At 40.5% G+C, this 24,011-nt stretch overlaps 1 protein-coding gene across 1 annotated transcript in view; it reads right to left on the bottom strand.

Annotated features, from left to right (window-relative positions):
- Window positions 1-361: 361 nt before the first annotated feature.
- The window catches only part of LOC122810930 (interferon-induced transmembrane protein 1-like), a 99,203-nt gene continuing 75,553 nt past the window's right edge, over window positions 362-24,011 (bottom strand). Inside the window, exon 2 of the mRNA XM_044082462.1 lies at window positions 362-727. Within this exon, the coding sequence (XP_043938397.1) occupies window positions 563-727 (165 nt within the window). The 3' untranslated portion in view covers window positions 362-562. The remainder of the gene's footprint in view (window positions 728-24,011) is intronic.

The following is a 24,011-nucleotide window of genomic DNA, read 5'->3' on the forward strand; positions in this document are numbered from 1 at the left end:
GTTGGCACGCTCGTGCACGTCCCAGGAGCTCATTCCTGTATCGCTCATCGGCCATATTGTGTGCAGCAGCTCTTGCACTATTCCTGCACACCGTGCAGAGCTTACTGAATCCTGGGGCATGTTTTAGCTGCCATGGCTTTTCATGTGCACATTTCCTTGCTGCAGTCATCAGAGAAAGCTGTTACTATTGCTACAATTATTGTCCAGTTATTAAAGACAGGGTACAGATGAAATATATCTCCATTCCAGATGTTTCTGACAGATCTGAAGATGTGAGTGAGAGTAACACTACGACTTTTGTATTTTAATCAGCAAATGCTACAAGTGCCCAGAGGACTGATATTCATGCATAAACCACACAAACTGTTTAGTACATCAACAAATTATACTGTCTAAATACAAGTTAATCAGACTATTTCAACTGCAGTTGCAGAAAACATTTTACATGACAGCATGCAGGAAAGAATTCTATGTGGTATGCTGTTTTATTGTTCAGAAAAAGGTCCAGCAGTGTCTGTAACCAACACAGTGAAGGAGGAATCAGTTACAGACTTTTATATGTTTAATAGCCCCTTGTCTGTAATGAAACACGTATGAATATAAAGACCAAAGCCACGATGGTGCATGTTACTGCTGTGACAATTGTTGCAGCAATGTTAAAACCTTTTGCTGCTGAACTGCTCGTTTTGGCTCCAGCCTCATCTCCAATCAGATTACTGTCTCTGGTCTGAAATAAAAAAAAAGATAATCACAAAATAGTCCATACTGTAATGTGTTTACATTAAACTCAATAGTCCATACTGTAATGTGTTTACATTAAACTCAATAGTCCATACTGTAATGTGTTTACATTAAACTGGCAGACAATAACTGAAAGAGCATACAAGAGTTTTAGGGCTGATATTAATAAAGCCATATATGATTCAGAAATAACCATGGAAACACATTGTCCCAGACATTTTGTGTGTACAACAAGATGGAGTATGTGGATATGTTATAATTTGGGGTCAGCAGTGTTGAACAAATAATGTGTAAGTAGGTGAAAAATATCAAAGACATAATGAGGAATAATGATGTTAATAAGAAAAGTGCTAACCTCGCTCCATAGCTAATTGTTACATGCAGTACCATCAAAGACTCAGATACAAACTGAGTAATATCAATTAGTATTGGTGAATATAATAAAATGTATACATCCCCTGTCCTGACAACATTACCTTCCTACAAAGCTACACTTGAAGAGATCACTACATACTCTAAATTAACTAAATCAGTAGACTTAGAGTTAGCTTGGAATAGCCATCTGGAAAAGTAACACCAGTATTACCAAATATAAGCTCACACAACTAGGAAACCAGGATAAAAAGACTTAATCCAATAAACCACAAAACCACTATCTTACATATAATAATTAATATACTCAGCCAACTTCAGTCTATACCAGTACTACCAAACTCTTGTCAGTGACTGTAATGCAGTAATAAATACAGTCTTTGAAAAAACATCCCTCTCTGCCCTTTCAAACTTTCTTCTAAACCAGAAATATGACAAAACCTTCCAAACACACATCCTCTTATCAAAACTGGATACAGCTGAATTAGCAGCTCTTTAGCTCAATAGTAAAATGTTACGCCTCACAGCACATAGATTATATTGCAGGAAAAGATCAACGGTAACCCTTGACATTATTATGCAGGTTAAACAAAGGGACAGCCTTGTTAAATGAAAAGCTGACCAGACTTAACAAATACAAATTTATCAAATACAAAAAAAAAAAAAAACAGAAAAATAATATCAGAATTAAAACTAGTAGTGCAAAAATAAGCTACATTACTCAAGTACAGTTTATTTGACCAAACCACAACTAAAAATCTAAGTACATCAAAATAGTCAACTCTCTTCTGAAATATTAAATACCTTATAACAAAATATAAGCAACCTCCCACACACCTCAACTGACACTATCCACAAATAAGTATAAAGTGATATATTGAAATGTTCAAGCATCAAAACACAGGTAATGATTGCCAGGAGTTTGAAAATGTGCTCAGCAAAACCCCAAACCTTTTGTAATCGGTTAACCAAACCCTACCAGTAAATTCAGGCAATCTTTGTTTGAACAGTAGTAGTGTTACAGAAAGTGATTATCTAAGCTAAGATGTGCAGTTGGTATTAGGGACAGGATCAAAGTTCAAGTTAGACTTAACACTCATTAGTAAGACTATGTCCAAATACACAAAAGTCATTACCATGCTATCCAGCACCCTCCATGGAATCCAGACAGAGCAAATTCTAATTTTAAAAGCTCCAAATAATAAACATCTTCCTGTAGTTAACAATCAAAAGTACATGGGATTGGTACTAGACCAAAATCTACCCTTATATAGAAACTACAGCACAAAATGCCCTTAATGAACTTACAGTAGTATATAGTATGTCACTTACCTTAGAATCCTGGAAACATATTGCAAGCAACTTTCTTACCAGGTTAGAATATACCATACCAGTTATTGCTTTACATTCCCTATGTAATATAAATTTACTGCAATGAGTAGAAACTATCATTATAAAATATATACAGTTTTGTCCCCCAAATGAATATCATCATACCACAATTAAAATTCATACTGGTTACCAGTCACAGCAAGAGGTACATTCCTCTCAAATGCCTTCACATACAGACTGATAAATGAAAATTATCACCTTATTATTTTACAAACTCCAGTTTAGAATCACCTTACACAACCTGTGACACTGCAGTGTAATACTATTGACTAGACTACTATTTATATTAGCAATAGCTGGAGAAGCTTTCACATAGGTTGCCCAAGCATCCTAAGACAACATCCCACAAAATATTAGCAACTCTAGCAATTTAAAAAACATCCAAGAGCTCTTCAAGAATCATTTACAAGAGCAGAATAGATGTAAATGTTTCATCTAATCATTTTAAATGAGAATAACCTTACTTAACTCTAAAATTAAGGTATATTCTTACTATATACTCAAGTGCTAGCAAAATGATTATCTTCAAACTGAGAACTTTCATAGGAATTTCATTATTGCAAATATGGAAATAGTTTTTTTCTCTACTCTAAAACAATGTACCAAGTAGTAAAAAGGTGTTAATAACATTATCTCATATTTGGGCACATATCTGTCATGTGCAGTCCTCCTTGATCTTCTGCACTCTCTGTATATCAGCACCATAACTAGGGCAGGATGAAGGGGGGGCTCTGAAAACAAGCTGTGAAGGGTATTGATTGTGTATGAGTGCACTGCTAGCAATGTTTTATGAAGCCTTAAGGGTATCTTGACTTTATTAATAAATGTTGATACTCATTTCTTATTCAGATGAAGTGCTGAAGTGCTTAGTTTTAGCAATTTCATGAATGAACAAGAGGATGTTTTGGCTCTTATTATTCTCTTCAGCAGTGAGTTGAGGAGGTCATCAGTGTGGGGATCTGCACAGGGTGTCAGATGAGCTAGCCATGGTTTTATATACCACTTTACACTTTATCAGTAACTCAGATTTATAGATACAGTACTAAAACATGTCATAATTTAATGTTTGTCTTCTTTTTTGTTCAACTTTTATAATACTGTAACTGCATTTAATGCTATATACTTTTGACTGGATATTGTCCTGTTACTACCATTATAGCTTGGGTCATGCCTAAAAAAAATGGTGTATGAACAATTCACCTACCTGGTCACCAAATAGTATATAGATGAACCTTGCAGGAAATTGATGAAGTGGAACAAAAAAAAATCAGCTGCACAGGTGCATAGAATTATACGAAGCATAATAAAAGGATTGTGTAAAGACATAAATGAGTGACATTGAAAGATGTATATGAAACTAGGAAGGAACAAAGCAAAAATGTGAATAAATGGAAGAGGGTTAAACTAACAATCCTGCGTGAATGGTCGTAGATGTTTCATGCCACCATGAAGTGTTACATCTCTACTTTGCTACACGTATAATTTCATACTCTGAAAAACTAGCCCCACGATTCAGTAAGGTTCCATGCAGGAATAGCTTATTCCTGCACAGAAACAACCATTTAAGAGCAGCACGCCATGCATATTTATGAAGTCTGCAGTTAGCAGATGAAAGCACTTAACCTGTGTATATTATATTTATAACCTTAAGTGGTTTATCTTTGTTTATTTTTAATAAAAGTCATTTTACAGTCCGTGAACTGGTAGTGAGCTGTGGACCTTTATTAGCATATATTTAGGGTACTTTTGGTGTTATATAAACTAACATGGAGCCGTGGACGAGTGCAGGGGTGTGTCTGAGAGCAGAGCTCTCACAATATACACACCCCTGAACTCAAGAATTGTCATTCGGCAATTACAATGAGCGAGAACACTCATAGGGGTTGCATACCTCTCAACTGCACAGATCATCGCAGAATGTCCACATTTTTTGCTCATACTTTTGGCCTGTGCCTCATTTGTCCTGGCAAATCACTGGGGTGATCTCAGGATTGAAGTCATTAAATACTGGCATACATTTGAGTTTCAGACTCCAAATCCTTCAGAAACGTTATATTAAAACAAATCCTGTTACACTAGCAACTTACTTAAGTTTATAAGAGCAATATTTGAAATTTGTCCCTAGTTGTACCTCATTTTGTCAAGCTTTGTCCAGATATGTTGCATGAAGATATTGAGAGGAATGGGTGTTGCTAGGATGTCTGCCAAATGTGCAGATGCATGCAGAAATCCACAGCAATAGGTGTAACCTGTCCCCTCCCAGAGCATATAACACTAGAAAATTTTTTTATCACACGGATTAAATTTAACCATAGTTGCGTGGATTTGCCCATTGCTTAGCTATGCATACTGTAGCTTGAATAGCACAAGAAGATAAATGGCAAGATACATTCATTTGAAGCAGTTCCGCAATAGTGTAGTGGTCGGATCTTTTTTTGCAGTTTTGCGAGCAGTAATTCTCGGTTCGATACTCACTGTAGTAAATTCCACTTTCCATGTGAAAGCAATTTATGAACATTTTTTTGCTGTATAACCTACTACCCCACCATTAACTGGGAAAACTACTCATGTACCAACTCTTTTGCTCAGCGTTTTCTGGAATTCATAAATTCCAAAGCCTTGGATCAACTTATCCACACCCCCACCAAGGGCAGCAATATCCTAGACCTGGTCATTACCAACATGGGTGACTGGTGTTCCACACCAGAGGTCAATTTCCCATTGATCAGATCTGACCACAAGCTAATCACCCTAGACATCCACATCCCACCCCCACCCGCCATTAGGGAAACCACCATGAAATATTTCTCCAAAGCCAACTTCATGCTTAAGACAGAAGTGGCAAACATCACGACACCCATGCAGACAGACAATAGAGGTATGACTGCTGAATCCTACACAAATGCACTTTATAGGCACTTACACAAGTGCATGGATCAAGCTATCCCTAACAGAACCAAGATGCTATCCTCCAAAAAAAGAAAGCCAATGTGGTGGTCCCCTGCCATAAACAAACTCTACAACAGAAGAAAGAAACTGCTGCAAAAAAGAGTAAAATCCCATGATTGGAGGAACTCCCTGGTCAGCCTGAGTAAGAAGCTGACATCCCTCATAAAATCATCCAAAGCTAGTTATGAAAGCAAAATCACATCAGTTTCTAAAGACAACCACAAAGCCTTCTATAGCTATGTCAAGAATCTCAATGGCAACACTCAGATCTGCTCTGAGTTACAGCACAATGGCACTAAATAAACAGAACCAACTGATACTGCCAACATCCTGACAGATAGGTTCAGTGTGAACTTTACCCCCCTCTCACCCCCTAAAGGGCCCATCTCTATACTAGAAGAATGCAAAGTTCCTGTAATCATGGCTGCACAGGTAAAAACCACACTCTCCAAAGCCAAGAACACAGCATCCATGGGACCTGACAACATCCCAGGCTGCGTTCTACACAAACTACAGAACAAACTGGCATCCCACCTAAGTACCATGTTCAATCATAGCCTCACCTTAGGCTTTGTGCCCACTGAATGGTGGACAGCAGTGGTTATTCCACTCCACAAAGGGGGCTCCACCACGGACCCCAGTAACTACCACCCCATTAGCCTAACAAGCCTGGTCTGCAAGGCCATGGAATGTATCATCATAGAACTTATAAACAAAGACATTGGTAATCTCCAAACTCTGGACTCCACCCGGTTCTGGTTTGTAAAAGGCAGATCATGTCTCCTAAACCTGATAGACTTCTTTGAAGCAGTCACCAAAGCCATAGATGAGGGTAAGGTGGTTCACACAGCCTATCTAGATCTCGCTAAGGCTTTCAACACCATCCCCCACTCTGGAATTATAGAGAAACTCACTAAACTTGGTATAAATCCCTATGTCACAAGATGGGTTGCCAACTGGCTCACTGACAGAACCCACACTGTGGAAGTAGCAGACTCCAAATCTGACTTCAAACCAGTGATAAGTGGAGTACTACAGGGTTCAGTCCTGGGTCCTCTCCTGATTGGTATCGACTTCTTTGAAGTACAGGCTAACACAGAAGGTCTTGGGCTAACAAAGTTCACAGATGACTGCAAACTAAGCGCCATAATCAAAACTCCTAACAATGTGGACATCCTACAAAAGGGCCTAACTGAGACAGGTGCCTGGTGTCAAAGCCATGGCCTCAAGCTCAATGCCAAAAAGTGCATCGTCATCCCTTTTGGTAAAAACTCTGTACCCATGGACTACCACACAGGTGGTAGTCTACGTAACACCAAAAGTGTGATAAGAGACCTTGGGACACAGGTGGATAGTAGTCTCTCCTTTGATAATCACATCACCACAGTAGTCAGGAAATCCTACTATGTGGCACCCCTCATCACAAAAGGTTTCTCATCCAGGAAAAAAGAGGTCATTGTTCCCCTCTACTCATCAATCATTAGACCCATTATAGAGTGCAACACTCCTTTTGGTATGTACCTCACAAGATATCTACACCAACTGGAAAGGCCGCAGAAATCCGCAGAAATACCTCACAAAGTGGATTACTGGCCTCAAACAGATGCCCTATGCAGACCGTCTCAAAAAACTCCAGCTTTACTCCGTCGCATATCGCCTACACAGAGGCAATCTCTGCCTAACATTCAAAGCTATGTAAAACCCAGATCTGTTGGACATGCTCCACTTAACGAAATCCCAATCCCTCTGAGCTACACACTCTAGAGACCGAAACCTTGTTACCACAATAAACAGAACATGCTGGAGAGATAGATTCCTGTCCCAGAGACTTCTCATACTATGGAACAAACTACCAATCTATATCAAACAAAGTTCCTCATTAGCACTCTTCAAGAAAAATCTTGATGATTGGATGGGAAATAGGAAATTCACCCTGGGGATCACATCTGTGACTCTGCTTGACAGGGGCACAGGTAAATAATTTTCTTGGGTGGTGAAAGCCAGGGGGCCTTTTTGGCTAGTCTTATATAGACTCTAGGGTCAATAGCCTAGTACCTACCTATGAACCAATAAATAACATGTATTTGTGAACTGGAGTACTGCATTAAGTGCAGATGTGAGGTGTCATTGTAATAATGTGGTAAAATCCACAGATAAACACAAGTGCCCCATACAGTATATGTACTCATGAATCAGGAATACTAAACAAAGTTATAATGTGTAATGAGTGATACATCCATGCCGTACAGCAAATAGTGTAAAATATATATAAAGTCTCCAAATCTACCACTTTCCGAAGACCCATGTTTCATTTCTTTCTAAAGTAGTGTGGGGGTAAGTGGGAGTAAGCACTTTTAAGCAGTAGTAAGTGGGATTAATCCTGTTTGCATGGGGATAAGCAATGTGCACACAGGTTAAGCAATTTTAAAGCTAACACTCTGTAAGCATATATAGCTGGAAGTTAGCATTGCTTACCGTCTCTCAAACCCGCTTACAACTGCTTAAAAGTGCCTTAATCACCCTGTATCCAACAGCGCCTGCTCTGCTCTGCTCAGCAACAAAATAAACAGCCCTTGCAAACTTGAACCCAGGACTCTGTACACTATAGTCACTGCAGTTAACCAGTAAGCCATCACAGCTGTACATAAAATTGAGGTATACCCAAACAGATCCTTGTTATAGCAAAATCACAATTTACATGTGAAAGGAATTTATAAACAATTTTATGTTGTATAACCTACTACATAACACATATATGTGAACTGGAGTACTGCATTAAGTCCAGATGTGAGGTGTCATTGTAATAAAGTGGTGAAATTCTCCAATAAACACAAGTACCCCATACAGTGTATGTACACATGAATCATGGATACTAAACAAATATATAACATATAATGAATGATAAATCAGTACCAAACAGCAAATAGTGTGCAAATTTAAAAATAAGCAATGCTAAGCATTACACACCTCTGCTTACTAGGTGTAAGCAATGTATAGCCTAGCTAAATCAATTTTCTCATTGGTATACCCCTTTAAGCAATGCCAACTTTAGGTAAGCAGGTTTGCCCATAGCTTTGCATTTTCAAAATCGTCCAATCATGGCAAAGTGTGGGAAATTGGCCCAATTTAAACCCCACAGGCGGGGATACACCTCATAACTGGTTTCAGCTTCCTCCTGTAGGCACAATGGCTGGTATCGGAGAAGGATCATGCCTCCAAGTGCAGCGCTAGGGCATCCAGGAGTCCAAGGTCATGGCAGGACTACTGGTAAAAGACCATGAAGAAAGACTGCTGCAGGACCAGTACCAGGGTTCCCAATATAAAGCGGAAGCCTGGGACCATCTCACCCGTGATTTCAACAGTATCACTGGCATCCCTTGAACTGGTGAGCAGGTCAGGCATCACTATGCAGATCTGAAATGGAGGAAGAGGGAGCTCTTGGATCAGTGTATCCAAGAAGCTAGGCAGGGTAATTTCCCAGCAGTGTATAAGCACTCATTCTACTACCTGCTTAATAATTGTCAGCTCATGTATATTATGGATAGGTATGGCTAAATATTTCTCTTATGTCTTTGACAGTGGCAGTGGAGCGGGCTGTGAATCAGGAAGCCCATGCGTGTAGACTGCAGAGGCTGCATCGCGTGGCAGGTTAGTAATAATCTTGCATGTACTGTCATAAGAAATACATCTAAAAGTAGAAGAAAGTAAAATGCCAGTATAAAATCTGTATTGTGTATGGGATGTACTGAATAAACCAGTCAAAATGGCAGGAAGAGTCTCATATATGCCATATGTAAATAAAAGGGTAATAGCCTGGCAATAAAGGTCTAACTCCTGGAATGCTTGTGTTTACTCTGGTATCATATGGTGATGTAGTGCTGCATTCTCTTAATATTGCTGTTGTATTAAGCACTGTTACCCATACTGTTCTACATAAATAAAATTTGTAGGAATGTCTATATACGACTGTTGCAATCACAAGGTCATATTGTACAACTGAGGGAGACTTAGACAGAAAACAGTGAAAAGATACACAACAAAATCCAAATAGCACACTCAAATGAGACATACACTGTTGTATTTTTAGCACACACAGCCATGGTTTGAATCCTGGGAGTGGTAGCATGCTGTATGCAGAATCATACCCCTCAACTGTACAGATTTGTTCAGAATGTCCAGATAATTGTCCCATATCCGCTGCCTGTTACCCTGTCCCCCTGGCAAATCAGTGTGATGATCTCTGACATTTAGGCAGCATTTAATGACATATAACGAATTGACTGTCAGACCTGTAAATATTCAGAAAATGTATATGAAAACAAATCTGTCATTGTAGCAACTCACCAAAGGTTTATGAGGGCAATTATCAAAATATGTCCCAGTTTCACCTGCATGTTGTCAAGCCTTGCCCAGTGTGTGCAATAAGAGATTGAGAGGTATGTGCATAACATCAACCTGGAATCTGGGAATATGTGTAGAAACAGTCAGATAGTGTTAACAAACAATATCTCCACAGGTATACCAGGTAAGAGGTGTATACTGCAGGTAAAACACAGTTCACTTATATAGTTGTCTACAAACTTCCACTGTCCAAACTAAGGCCATAGGGTAGTGTAATAATACGTGTAAGGTACAGATTATGGCACTAACTAAGAAAGTATTGAGAACTACAGGGATATACAAGTTAATTGACATCTCCCCCCCCCCACCATATCTGCAACAATAATCGAAATACACACCTCAATGGGTAAGTGTACAATTAAATCTACTGTTGGGACATATGTCCTATTGTTTGATAAATATTGAAATTTATTTCTATGCATGTGCTATGTTGAAATACTCTCACATTGGCGGCATGCTGCCATCAGTGTACCTGCATGCTGTTGTAATGGCCAGTGTGGTTCCATATATGCATGTGTTGTGTTTGCTATGCAGCAGTTGCATATCTGGTGTTTTGGGTTAATGGGAATATCTATGTATGCTGTTATATCTAATCCTGGAATGGGTTGACTATTACTAACCCGCATATGTTTTAAAATTGAAACACCATAGCACGTTTGAGAAGGCCGGTCCCAGCGGACCCACCTCTCCCACCTCATCTGGCCTTGGCATCAGGCACCAGCACATCTGGGGCCCACCCCAGGACATCCTCGTCCACTGGTCCTGCACCACCTTCGGTGGAACTGCCTCAGGGGATGGGGCTCGCCCCCTTGGGAGTTGGGAGCAGACAGAAAACTGTCACCCATCATTATGTCCGGGGTCTGGTTTGTAGCGAGCTCCGCAGGGAGTTCGGAGATCAGCTACGCCAGTTTGAGGGCCATGTGGTACATCTAGAGGGTCAGCCTGCCCCTCCTACCTAGCCCCCAGCACAGCTACCTTTGGGGCCGTGAAGGTGTAGTGGTGACTGCCTATGGGTGGGGACCTCAGTCCCACTGTTTCTATTTCTGGGCTCATAGGCTTCTGACTTCCAAACGCCGCTCCCTTACCCCCACATGTGTCATATACCACCCCTGTATGCTGTCTCATCTGACTTGTCTGTCATCCTACCCAACCTACCTCCCCAAATATACCTACTATTCCACCCCAACATTCCACTCTCACCTTAAAAAAAAAGGCAATATGTTCCCAAAAAAATCTCACCCCATTCATAGCTGTCCATTTCTCACATGTGTCCACTGGACACTTAATCTGTTCTAATTGGCTTCTCAACATATTATTGTTGTCCTTACCCCTCTCTCAGGAGTTTAAGTGTCCAAATCTACCTCCAAAGCAGTGTATAATCACAGCTGTTGCTGTAGAAGAAATGGGCAGCTATGGACCTTCCCTACACCCATCCTGCACATCCCTAGCTATTTTCCCTACTGTCTTTCCCTCTTTGTGCCCCGTTTTTACCACTTTCCTATCACCACTTTTTCTTTTCAGTGAAAGAAATTAGCATGGGGGTAAGCAGGAGTAAGCACTTTTAAGCAGTAGTAAGCGGCTTCAATCCTGTTTGCATGGGGGCAAGCAATGCACACACAGGTTAAGCAACTTTGAAGCAAACTCTCTGTAAGCATATTTAACTGGAAGTTAGCATTGCTTACCATTGCGCAAGCCCACGCAAACCCGCTTAAAAGTGCCTTACTCACCCAGTGTCCAACAGCCCTTGTTCTGCCCATCAACAAAATAATCAGCCCTTGCAAGTCTTGATCCCAGGACCCTGCACACAATAGCCAAAGTGATTTATCAGTAAGCCATGTCAGATATACATAACTCTGATGTTTTCTCAAACATATCATCCAGCACAGTCATTCAACAGTAGAGGAAATGTATTTATATATGTAGCTGTATGTGTGTGTGTGTGTGTGTGTGTGTGTGTGTGTGTGTGTGTGTGTGTGTGTGTGTGTGTGTGTGTATGTGTGTATGTATATATATATATATATATATATATATATATATATATATATATATATATATATATATATATATATATATATATATATATATAGATAGATAGATAGATAGATAGCAATACATATATGTAAATATATATATATATATATATATATATATATATATATATATATATATATATATATATATACACATATATTATATCTAGAGATATATAACAGAACACTACAAATACATATATGACCAAAGGCACCATTAATGGGAGTGAGGGGGCACAATTTAAGCACCTCTTGTAATTATTGATATCATCCCCTCTTCCACAGCCAAACAGATCTGCCTTGCAACACAATACCAACATTTGCAAGTCTCATAACCAGGACCCTACAGAACATAGCCACAAGAAGTTAACAGTAATCCATCCCACCTGTACGATGTCAGGATGGTATCAATAAAATATGCAAAACAGTCTGTCTACCATAAGGACTGTACAATGTGGAAGCAGTAAACATTCCAATGATACAGATACACACACACATGTATATGCATATATATATATATATATATATATATATATATATATATATATATATATATATATATATACACACGTATATACACATACACGCACATATATTACTATGTATAGATATGTATAGGAAGATACATATTTAGAGGATACACAGCATACTGAACAGCCAGTATTCCTACAGTTGCCACCTTTTAAAATGGACAGTGTTTGATTCTCTCATACAAAAGACAATTATTGCATGAAACATATAGCCACAGAGAAGTCAAAGGATATGACACCACCTACAGGTTTGCATACATAAGAAATGTCTATTTGTGTACTATTATAGTTGTATATGCCATGTCATATAGCTGTTAGGTGTTTGAAATGCATACTGAGTAATGCAACTATCAAGCAAAACATTTTATACAGCAATCTGAAAGCATAACATATGTTGCTGTCCAGGCCATGGCCTTCAAGTAGTACAACAGTAAAGTAACATTGGCGCAGAAGATAAGAATCAATCAACAGTAAGTAATGCAGTTGTAGTTCATCTGCCTCTAATTACACTCTGTACACAACCCCTAGGGGGAAAAGAATTAAGTTGTCACAATGAAGATGTATCTGTTACATAACAATGCTCAACTTAAAACATCATTACCACACTGACAAACAGAACAGTCTGTAAGACAGTAAGCACTAGCCCACCAATGTTCCCAAGGTGAAATGTATGAACATTTACAGCTATATACCTTAAGGTATCTTACTACTGATATCCCTCACATGTTATAACAGCCTAGGTTATATATGGTGCATAGCCCTCCCTCATAGAATGACTTACAGGGGCATATAACAGTGTTACATACACTGACCTCTCGCTTTTACAAGGACATACATACATTTTGTCCAGCTGTAGCCCACATATATATGGACCCTACCCCACAATATGTGTGGGGACCACAACATCACTGGAATGATGGCAGGAATGGCAGCACGACATAATCATAGGCCACTACTTAACAACCTCTTACTACATGACATATGGACAAAGCCTGGTATATAGGTGGAGGACAGAGGCTGGAACACAGGGCCATATTTGCATTATTGTTGTTATACACTAAGAAAGTTTCTGGTGTTACGGAATTGGTTGCAACATACCCTTATTCAGGAATATGAAGTCAGAAACACAAATGGATGTAGACATGTACTGATAGCACTCAACAGACAGAATGCCAGTGATATATCTGAGACAAGACCTGTGTGGTGGACAGACAAAACATAACAGCCAGTCCTCTGGCCATCATGCGGATAGGCCCACAGTTGAGAGCTATGCAGACAGACTGCATGCCATTCTAAACTAGTATGTACACACAAACCCTGTATCACTAGCGGTATACAATGCATATAGCATCACTACTCACACTGTCTGTAGGTCTGGAACTTTATACAGATATGTAGTTGACCTGTGTCTGCATGTCCTCTTGTAAGAAGTATTGTTACCTGCTGTCTGTAACACTGCTGCCCACACACAGGAAGGATGTCCTCCATACAGGAAGGGTAAAGGGACCACACCCACATGATTTAGTAATTTATAGTAGTGTGTTTCCATGACAGTGGTAATTGGAAGAACTACACAGCAGGCTGCATGCATGTAGCAAGTAGTGGACACTGATTGAAGAAGAGGCCATCACCTGATCATGTGCATCACCTACAAAATTCATGCTGCAGTCTATTGAAAGCAGCTCAATCCATGTAGTGGGGAGAGAGAGAGAGAGAGAGAGATTGAGAAAAAACAAGCATCCAGTAAATATAAAGTTGTTCGACAACTGAACCTACAAACATCCCAAGTTAACCAAGAAGACACAGCAAATTGTATCCAGAAGAGATGACAGTCCCACAACAGGTATGTGAAGCATATATGCATGTAATTGAATGTGGTACTTGGTCTATAATAATGGGATAGATGATGTGGAATGATTTATATGTGCCATCAGGTGTTATTGTTGTTGTAATTATGTCCTGCTGAACAACTGCTATTGACAATAGTGTCTGTCCCTGTGGGCAGTGGGCCATACCTGTCAACTTTGCAGATCAGCACTGCATGACAAGATGTAAGCCATCATAGTGTGTGTTGTGTACCGCAAGACGTATATTAGTGTGGGCAATAGCTGGTGGTGGAAGTAATGCCGTTATGATGGACACATGAATTTTACACCTCACCACTTTCAGGACAGTCATGTTAACATGTACTGTAGCATGCACAAATGCCATAGGTGTGTAATAAGCTTACCTGCAATCTGTCCCTATATATACCACCCTAATGTTAGGTTGTGTCCACATGTGACACCTGTCTGTGCTATAGCAAGGCAGAACAGTGCAGCTGTGCAGGAAGGAGAGTTAGAGAGTATGGACCTGATGTTTGAATGCACCTCATATATATGTGTGTGTGTGTGTGTGTGTGTGTGTGTGTGTGTGTGTGTGTGTGTGTGTGTGTGTGTGTGTGTGTGTGTGTATATATATATATATATATATATATATATATATATATATATATGTACATGTATGTCTACAGACACACACACACACACACACACACACACACACACACACACACACACACACACACACACACATATATATATATGTGTGTGTGTGTGTGTGTGTGTGTGTGTGTGTGTGTCTACATATATACAAACACAAACACACACATTTATATAAATACATGTGCCCTACTGTTGAATGACAGTGCCGCACTATATGTGTGAGAGAACATCACACATATCAATAAACACACACACACACACACACACACACACACACATATATATATATATATATATATATATATATATATATATATATATATATGTATGTATAGCAGTACATGGGTGCAAAATGGATAGTTATGTCTGGTGTGCACTCCATGTTGGGAGCCCAATGCCCTTGTTTGTGAAGGTGGGATTGGTATTTTGGGGAAGAATAGTAGGTATATTTGGGGAGATAGGTTGGGTTGGAAGACAGACAAGACAGCATACAGGGGTGGTATATGACACATTTGGCGGGTAAACACCTTGGATGGGGAGTGTCTGGAATGTGGAAGCCCATGAACCCCTATATGGAAACACTGGGACCCTCCCATGGGCAGTCACAACAGCATCGTCATGGCCCTGAATGTGCCTGGGCTGGGGGCTGAGCTGGAGGAACATGCAGACTCTGTAATTGTGTATTGAGGGCCTCAAAGTGCTGTAGCACATCCACCAAGTCTCTGTGGAGCTCCCTATGCACCAGACCCTGGAACTGACTTCGGGTGACAGGATCGTGTCTGTGTGTTCTCCTGAGGGGGGGATTGAACACCATCCCCTGAAGTGGTTCCACCTGAAGGTAGTGCAGGACCAGTAGATGATGAGGTCCCAGGGTGGGCCCCAGATAGGATGTGGACTGGTAACATGGCCAGATGAGGTGGGAGAGGTGGTTCTGCTGGAAACTGTCTTCCCAAACACGCTGTTGTGTCACTATTATGGAACATACATGGGTAGCAATAGTCCACACATTCCAGGATTATGTTTAACAGCATGCATAGATATCCCCATTAACACAAAGCAACAGATGTGCAGCAGTCACATAGCAAACAGAATACATGCATACATGAAACCATAATGGCCCTTACAATGGCATGCAGGTGACATTGTTCGTAACAGGCCACCAATGATAGTGTTTCAACATGGAACATGATTACAAACACATTGCACAAATTGTTGTACAATACGATATATGTCCCAAGGGTAGGTCTTCTGTAGACATTCCCATTGAGTTGTGTGATCAGATTGTTGTTGTAGATATGGTGGGGGGCAGACAGAGATGTGTATTAACAACTATTATATCCTTGCCATATGAGGTTCTCAGACCTGTTTCCCTCTGTATGTCTTTCAGGCAAAATGTCCAGGGAGAGACTTCTGATGTACACAGCGCAGGAGAATGATGTCATCATCACATACCTGGTGCAGCACTTCCACACAATGTTTGGGTGTACAGCCCATGATCTGCAGGAGAGGACCACCAGTGGAATGATTTTGTCCACAGGGTAAACGATGTTGGCCTGCATAACCGCAGTTATGAGCAGGTCCAACACTGATGCACTGATCTACTCCACCATGCCCTTCAGCGTGCTGCTGTTGTTAGGGGGCACCAGATTGTAACAGGGGGTTCATGCCATCCAGCCCTCCCTGACACATGTTGAGGAGCTCCTTGCCAGCCTTGGGACACCTGCCTGCCCACAAACACAAGACCCGGCAGACAGCATAGTGGAGGTGGGTGCTACCCACACAATGGTTGAAGAGTGTGCAGGTAAGGCTGACCACTGTTGTGTATCTATCTGCATCTGTAGAGTTTAAGCATGCGTATATGAGATGAAATATCTATAGTCTGTTGCTGTGTTGTAGTAATAAACAGTTGTGCATAAACTGTAGTGCTGTGGGTTTGTACTGTTGATGTAAAGTAACCCTGCTCCCACCTTGTACCATTGCCACAGGTGTGGCTACTGACATTGCATCTCTCACACAATTATGTAGATCCCTCTGGTATACCTCCAGGGCAGCAGACTGTAGCTGGTGAGTATGTTCTTTGTTCAGGTTTGCCAATACACCAGTCATGTTATTGCCATGGTATATTCCATACACACATTTAACACACCTACCCATAATGCATGCTGTACATGTTCACGTATTGTTGCTGTTAACTGCGCTGCATCACAGTGGTCACCATGGTAGGGTATCTGAAGGGTATGTAAGAGTCCTGCAATATAACTAACAACCTGTCATTGCAAGATGTGTGCACAGAGATGAACATAATGGTGGGACAAATGGCCTACAGTAGGGACATGTCTGAAACATCACCCTTATACAGTGCTACGACAGTGTATATGCCACTTTTACAATGGCAACTGTTACAGATCTACTCTACAGCATATCACAATACTGCATTCCACAACCTTTACAACCTGCAATGTGGTCCTAACATGAGCAATGAATGTGTAATATGGAATCCTATGTTAGGACAGCAAATATGGGGAATACATACCTTCACAAAAACTGTTAGCATATGTGTGCATACACCCCAGATAACATATTGTGGAAGCAGCTTTTGGGGTACTGACAGCATGCATTCTTCATGAGTATGGACCTTCCAGCAAATACAGGTCCTCAATGTCACACCAAAAAATGGTCTGCTGTCCAAGATGTTTAGCCATCAAATGTCCCCACTTACCTGCAACAGAGGCAGCTGTGGCTTGCACACATCTTACAAGCCATGGAATGGATCCCATACCCAAAAGGTAGCACCCAGGAGTTGGACATATAGCCTTACCTCAACATTGCATATACCATGGCAAACAGTGCAGACAGTTATGCATGTGGCAAGGATGTATGGGACAGGATTAATGTAGAAAATAAACAGATAGCCATCCAAGACAGACGATGACACATGTTGCAAACTGGTCATGCAGGCTGCCTAGTAACATCCCAAAACACTGAGGGAGTTGCAGGAATGTCTAGCAAGTACTGACTGTGCAGTACCATGTCAGCAATTGCCTGGACTCTGCATAAATGTGGCCCATGGGTTAGGGTAATCAAATGGGACAGTTGTACCACAGGAAACATCAGCCATGCCTCTCTACAGGTAGTGAATGCATAACAGCAAAAGTCCCCCAAAGGCATGTGTTGCAATGTGTATTGTGTACCAAGATCACATTTGAAACCTACAGACTGTATCAATTAAAATACATGTGCTGCACAACCAATGCCTCACCCCACCTTAGGCCCACCATCCCCATCTGTACCTTGCTGGTGCCAGTGTACACCTGTATGTTTGCCATTCATTAGCGGGTAATAGGCTGGTACACATAGTGTTCAGAGTTTGGGACACTGCAAAATGACATACATGTGTAGGCCATAGTTGTCAAGCATCTGCAAAAAAGCTGAGGATGGGGAGCGGGTGTCATCCTGAAACACAACAGTGCACTGAAGCAGAGATCCAAAGCTCACTAAGAATGGTTGTATCTGCACACAGTCAAGGTCATGAATTTTGGCAGACATAACCCTGACTCAACAGCAATAGTGATGGCATTGTGTGACCTCCAAGGCTGTGCACATGAATTGACCTTGCAATCATGCAGATATGGGGAACATTTGTAGGGCAGAGTGACCAAATACTAGCAAATGCAGATGGCCCATGCTTGTATACCCTTTCCAGGAATAGTGACTGCTGTAGTACACATAACAGTAGGTGCAACAAACCATCATGATAAGGGTGTGCACACATATGCACCCACAAATTGTATGCATCTCAGTCAGCATCTGCACAACTAACACATTTGTTTGATACTGCATTTGAATGCACAGGTCATATGTCAAATATCAGGTTCATGTAATGTTAACATATGCAGTAATGTGGCCCCATGGCATATCAGGGAAAAGGGCACCATATCAATAAAGGTGTGTACACTCCCCATAGCCACGGTAAGGTTTCAAGCTTGTCAGTGTAATTGTATTTTATTGGCCATACATGCACCGCTGATGATGAGATCTGCAAATCAGACATCAGGCATTAACAAATGACATCTGTCCACATATCATCCCAGGTATGTGTCGGACAAACACACAGCCTGTGAGCAGCAGAGCAAACATAACTGACAAACTTATACACATTCATCAATCGTGTGTACACCTGTGAGCTATGGTGCACAGTACATGCCAGAGTGCCGAACAGGTACACAGCGATACTGTGTACATGAGTGCAGTGTGTTCCAGGGGAAAGGGGATCATCTTCTAACACAACCCATGCATCAGAGATCTATAATGTTGCTAGCAGGGATTGACTATAGCTGCACTGCATGCTGTTGAGTGCCATATGTCATGTATGTTGACAGATGGGTAATGAGAGGTCTGTGTGTAATATCATTGTGCAACCTCGCCTGTAATTGTGTGTGTTTGGGGGGGGTAATTTGTCTGTAAGTGCTATCTGGTGGAGTGAAGGGGGGGGTTGATGTATGTAGAATGCATCTGTGTATGTGTGTGTGTTTGTGTGTGTGTGTGTGTGTGTGTCCATGTATGCACATGTGTGAGTGTGGGGTTGTTCATACCTCTCATCTTCCTTTAGAAATCATGCAGTACATGGACACGGACAGACACATTACACACCAGGAATGTTTTTCTGACATGTAATCTCAGGACAGCTGATAGTATAATAAAGTCTGCAGCATGAAAGATGCATTGGGAGGGAAAACTAGACACCAGGGATACTGTTTTAATTGCAATCAGCAGAAAGAATACCCAAGTATGCAGCACTAAAGATGCATTGGGGAATTACTAGACAACACCAGAGAGTGTTTCCAAATATTACTGTAGTCCATATAAAAAGTTAATAGAGCAACAGCTCTTGCATCTACTGAACAATAGTTAAGTATGACACTCCAGTGCGTGACATTATTGAGTGACTTAGTAGCCCATAACATGTGGTGGCCATGCTCAAGATGTCTGGACATAACCAGGGTGAACACTTGATGACATCAGGGAGTCTTTGAAAAAAATGACTCCAATCAAGTTAAGGAGTTAATGGGGTAACAGGTCATGTTTTGTGATCAATTTTCTGAGCAATTAGAAGAATGATACATTAATGATTGGTATTATTGACTGTAATTATTCAAGACTGATGCAGGATGGGGATATTAAGAGAACAAACTAGGGATATTCTGTAAACTCAGGGACAGGTAAGTAGTATGGTGGAATGTCAGTGTGTGTGTGTGTGTGTGTGTGTGTGTGTGTGTGTGTGTGTGTGTGTGTGTGTACTGTTAAGCAATGACGTACAGGTCTTAAAGTGCATTTCTTGTTTTCCCCTCACAGGTGGCGAGGTGGGTCAGGGTTTCTCCTGCAGGCAATCTGATGTTGGTGTCCATACATACACTGAAAATGGTGATAGGTGTGTTGGGGCATAGGTAGGGCTGCCAGGAGCTGAAGCTGCACCATCATTTGACATCCCACTGTTATCCACCCAATCCCTGCACACAGTCACAATGCCTATACATACCCCATCACCAGTGGCCATAGCTGAGGGATAGTTGGTGGTTGGTGGCATGGGACAGGACAGTGTGGTATCTATGGCAAACATGTCTGGACACAGCAGTCATAGCCGGATGTCCAGTGGGGTACCACATAGGCAGATGTAAAGGGGTGCTCATTGGAGGGCTGCTGGTCATCGTGCCCCTGGCAGAAGTGCCATATCTGGTACCACCAGATGCATGTTTCAGGCTATCATGGAGGTGCAGGCATGTATGCAATGGTACACCAGACAGGCTCTGAGGCTGCAGAGAGCTACTCATGCAGCTGTTACTGACAACATCCATGATCTTGCAGGTGACCTCCGTTATTTTTCAGAGGTCATTGATAGACGGTTGGGTGAGATGGTGGGAATCCTTGACTGTGGAATGTCTGTGTTGGAGCATATGGTGGGAGTGGTGCGATGGCTACGTGGACGTAGGCCAGCACCACCAACTGCTGGAGGTCAACATGGATGTGCCAGAACACAGAGCCGCTCCCATAATGGCAGTACCAGCCCCAGTACTGCAGGGGGAGTGCTGCTCACACCACACCACAGCAGGCCATGTCCACATGGCCCTAGCCAGTCCCAAGAGGGACCCAGATCCAGTGGACATATGTCATCATCAGGGAAGAGTACCATATCATGGCTTGTACCTGGTGGTGCCCATGGAACCCCTGGCAGGCACAGTTCATGTGTCCATGGTCAGAGACAGTGAACTGCACACCCTGCCAGGTACGGTCTGCAGCTGTCCAACAAACCCCTGTATAGGGCAGCCACATGGCAGAACTGTGTGCATGCATACACACACATAATGCCAACACAGCTAGGGCACCCTGTACCTACACACACCACATCATCACAGCCAAATTAATAACTAAACACCCTCACTCACACACATGGTGTCAAATGTATGGCTCAGCCTAGGTCTCTGGCAAACCAACAACACACCCTATGCATATGATGATACCTGTGCCACATCCCTGTCATCCATAACACTGATGCAGGGACAGGCTAATATGGTTCTGATGCACAGGGTGACTGTACTATGGTGTACCAGTGGAATGCTGTGTAACATGTTGTCAGCAGTAAAGTTTAATGCTTACATGTCAGGAAGTGTAGCTGTCCAGCCATGATGCATTATAGCTGTTATTAACACTCAGTGATTGTGGTCTCCATAATGTATTCTGTTTGTGTTGTAGGTGTCCATGTGTCAGCAGGATGATGGTCTACTGTTGTATTCTACAAGGGGTATGACACTGTGGTGACACCTTGGTTGTGCCATATCCTGGGTGCAGGTGAACACATGTCACAGGTCTGTATAACAGTTACTGCATGTGCCACATGGCCAATAGGTCTGGGGATGGTGTATACAGATGAGTGCATGATGTCAGCAGCCCTTCTACAGTGGACAATGGTAAGTGTACTGGGTGGTACACATGACATGTTTGTGTATAACACACACAGAGGTTTTGGTGATGAAGCAATACACAGAGAATACTGTACGAATGGATGCATGTACCTGTGCAAGGAACCCATTTTAGCCTATGTAATTGCACCAAGACAGAATAGGCACAACAACACATTGAGAAATAAGAAGTCTGCTAGTTTAATGTCATTGACGATGGTACTGGCAGGGTATATGTCCCTTCCCCAATGTAGTGCAATCCTCAACTCGATAAACATAGGTGTGCCGGTGTTGGTGGCACAGCCCTACCCTTTGGAGGGTGAGAGGTGATGTAGAAATGCAGATAGTGTGATAGACAACTACTTAACCTGTTAACATGAACTGTACAGAATTACAGCCAGTTAGGTGGGGGGGATACACTCAGCAATAACTGCAATGATGGTGGATGTGTCCACAAGAGCCACACTCAGCTATATATACCAACCCCAGTATCGCTGTACACCTATACAGTGGGGGAAGAGGGCATTTACACATCAACCACTAGTTGTGATGGAATGTATTACAACAGGATGATACCTGTGACATGTTAGCAAAGGTAGAAGGATGTAGTCCAAATAATCCAATAATTACTTCCACAGAATACTTTATTAGGTATAAAAAACAAATATGAACGTGAAATCCATCAAGCGCTTTCGCCTGAAACACTGTCAGGCTTTTTCAAGATATTCACAAACAGGACAATACCTTGCTTTAAATAATACCTTCAATAAGCCTAAATTACAACTTGCTAAAATCAATCAAAACAATCAAATGCAATTAAGGAACTAATTAAACACATTTAAATATGCTTATGTACCTATTCCTGCTGAAGAACCTAAGGGAACCATTCGCTGATATGTATCGTACTTCTAAAATATTAACGATACATTTCTTTACATAAACATTTAGTAAGATGCTTCTTACATCATTTATAAATATAAATATAAATATAAAATGGGGAAATATTAAATAAATGTAATGTAATAAACACTGAAATGTATTGTGAATGCACTGTGAAACATGTAGCTATTAAAATACATAACACTTAGTATTAGTAGTGTTTTAAAACTAAGGCGAGCGAGGCTTTAATACTACACTTTCTATGGAGCTGGTGTAGTACTTATACACAAATATACACAAATATACATTTTTAGCCTTTACTCAGTAGTTTGAACAAACATTATTTCCTTTATTTAGTATATTATTATCTGGTTGCCAGATAGTTTTAACACACTGTTACTTTATTTGGTTAGTATCTTGTATAAGTTTTACAAGTAGTCTTACCTCAGTTTATTCCACTTCTTACATTATATTTTTCATATTACTTATGCATTTGGTGTTTACACAAATAACATAAGGTCTAGTCTTTGTTTTATGTATATTGAGTATGTAGTACCCCTTTCAATTTTAAGCAGTTTTGAACATATTTTTACATTTTAACTGATTTTAATACATTTTATCCACATTCTACACATTTACAGGCAATCAATTCAAATTAATTAATTATTTATTTTTCTCATTTGTATTCTTGGATTTGACACACACATATATATATATATATATTTGAATATAGTATTTAGTACATTTATTAGTATAGAGACTTAGTATTTGACATTAATAATTAATAATTAATAATTTATAATTTATATACATATTTATTAACTTATAATTACATCTATGTGTATATGGATATGTATATTGATACACATATTCACGTAATTCATAGGTCATTTATAATTATTTATATTTTTAGATGTATTTACATTTACTTAATTATACATTTATATATTTTTATCAGATTTTACAACTTTTAAAATCAACTTCAAGTTTTCAAAGTAGTGAAAATATGTTATGTATTTTAAGAGCTACGTTTCACAATGCATTCACAATACATTTCAGTGTTTATTACATTTCATTTATTTAATATTTCCCCATTTTATATTTATATTTATATTTATATTTATAAATGATGTAAGAAGCATCTTACTAAATGTTTATGTAAAGAAATGTATCGTTAATATTTTAGAAGTACGATACATATCAGCGAATGGTTCCCTTAGGTTCTTCAGCAGGTATAGGTACATAAGCATATTTAAATGTGTTTAATTAGTTTCTTAATTG

This window comes from Protopterus annectens, chromosome 9.part0 (genome assembly GCF_019279795.1).
Source record: "Protopterus annectens isolate FY-2018-M chromosome 9.part0, PAN1.0, whole genome shotgun sequence".
Taxonomy (NCBI): Eukaryota; Metazoa; Chordata; order Ceratodontiformes; family Protopteridae; genus Protopterus; species Protopterus annectens.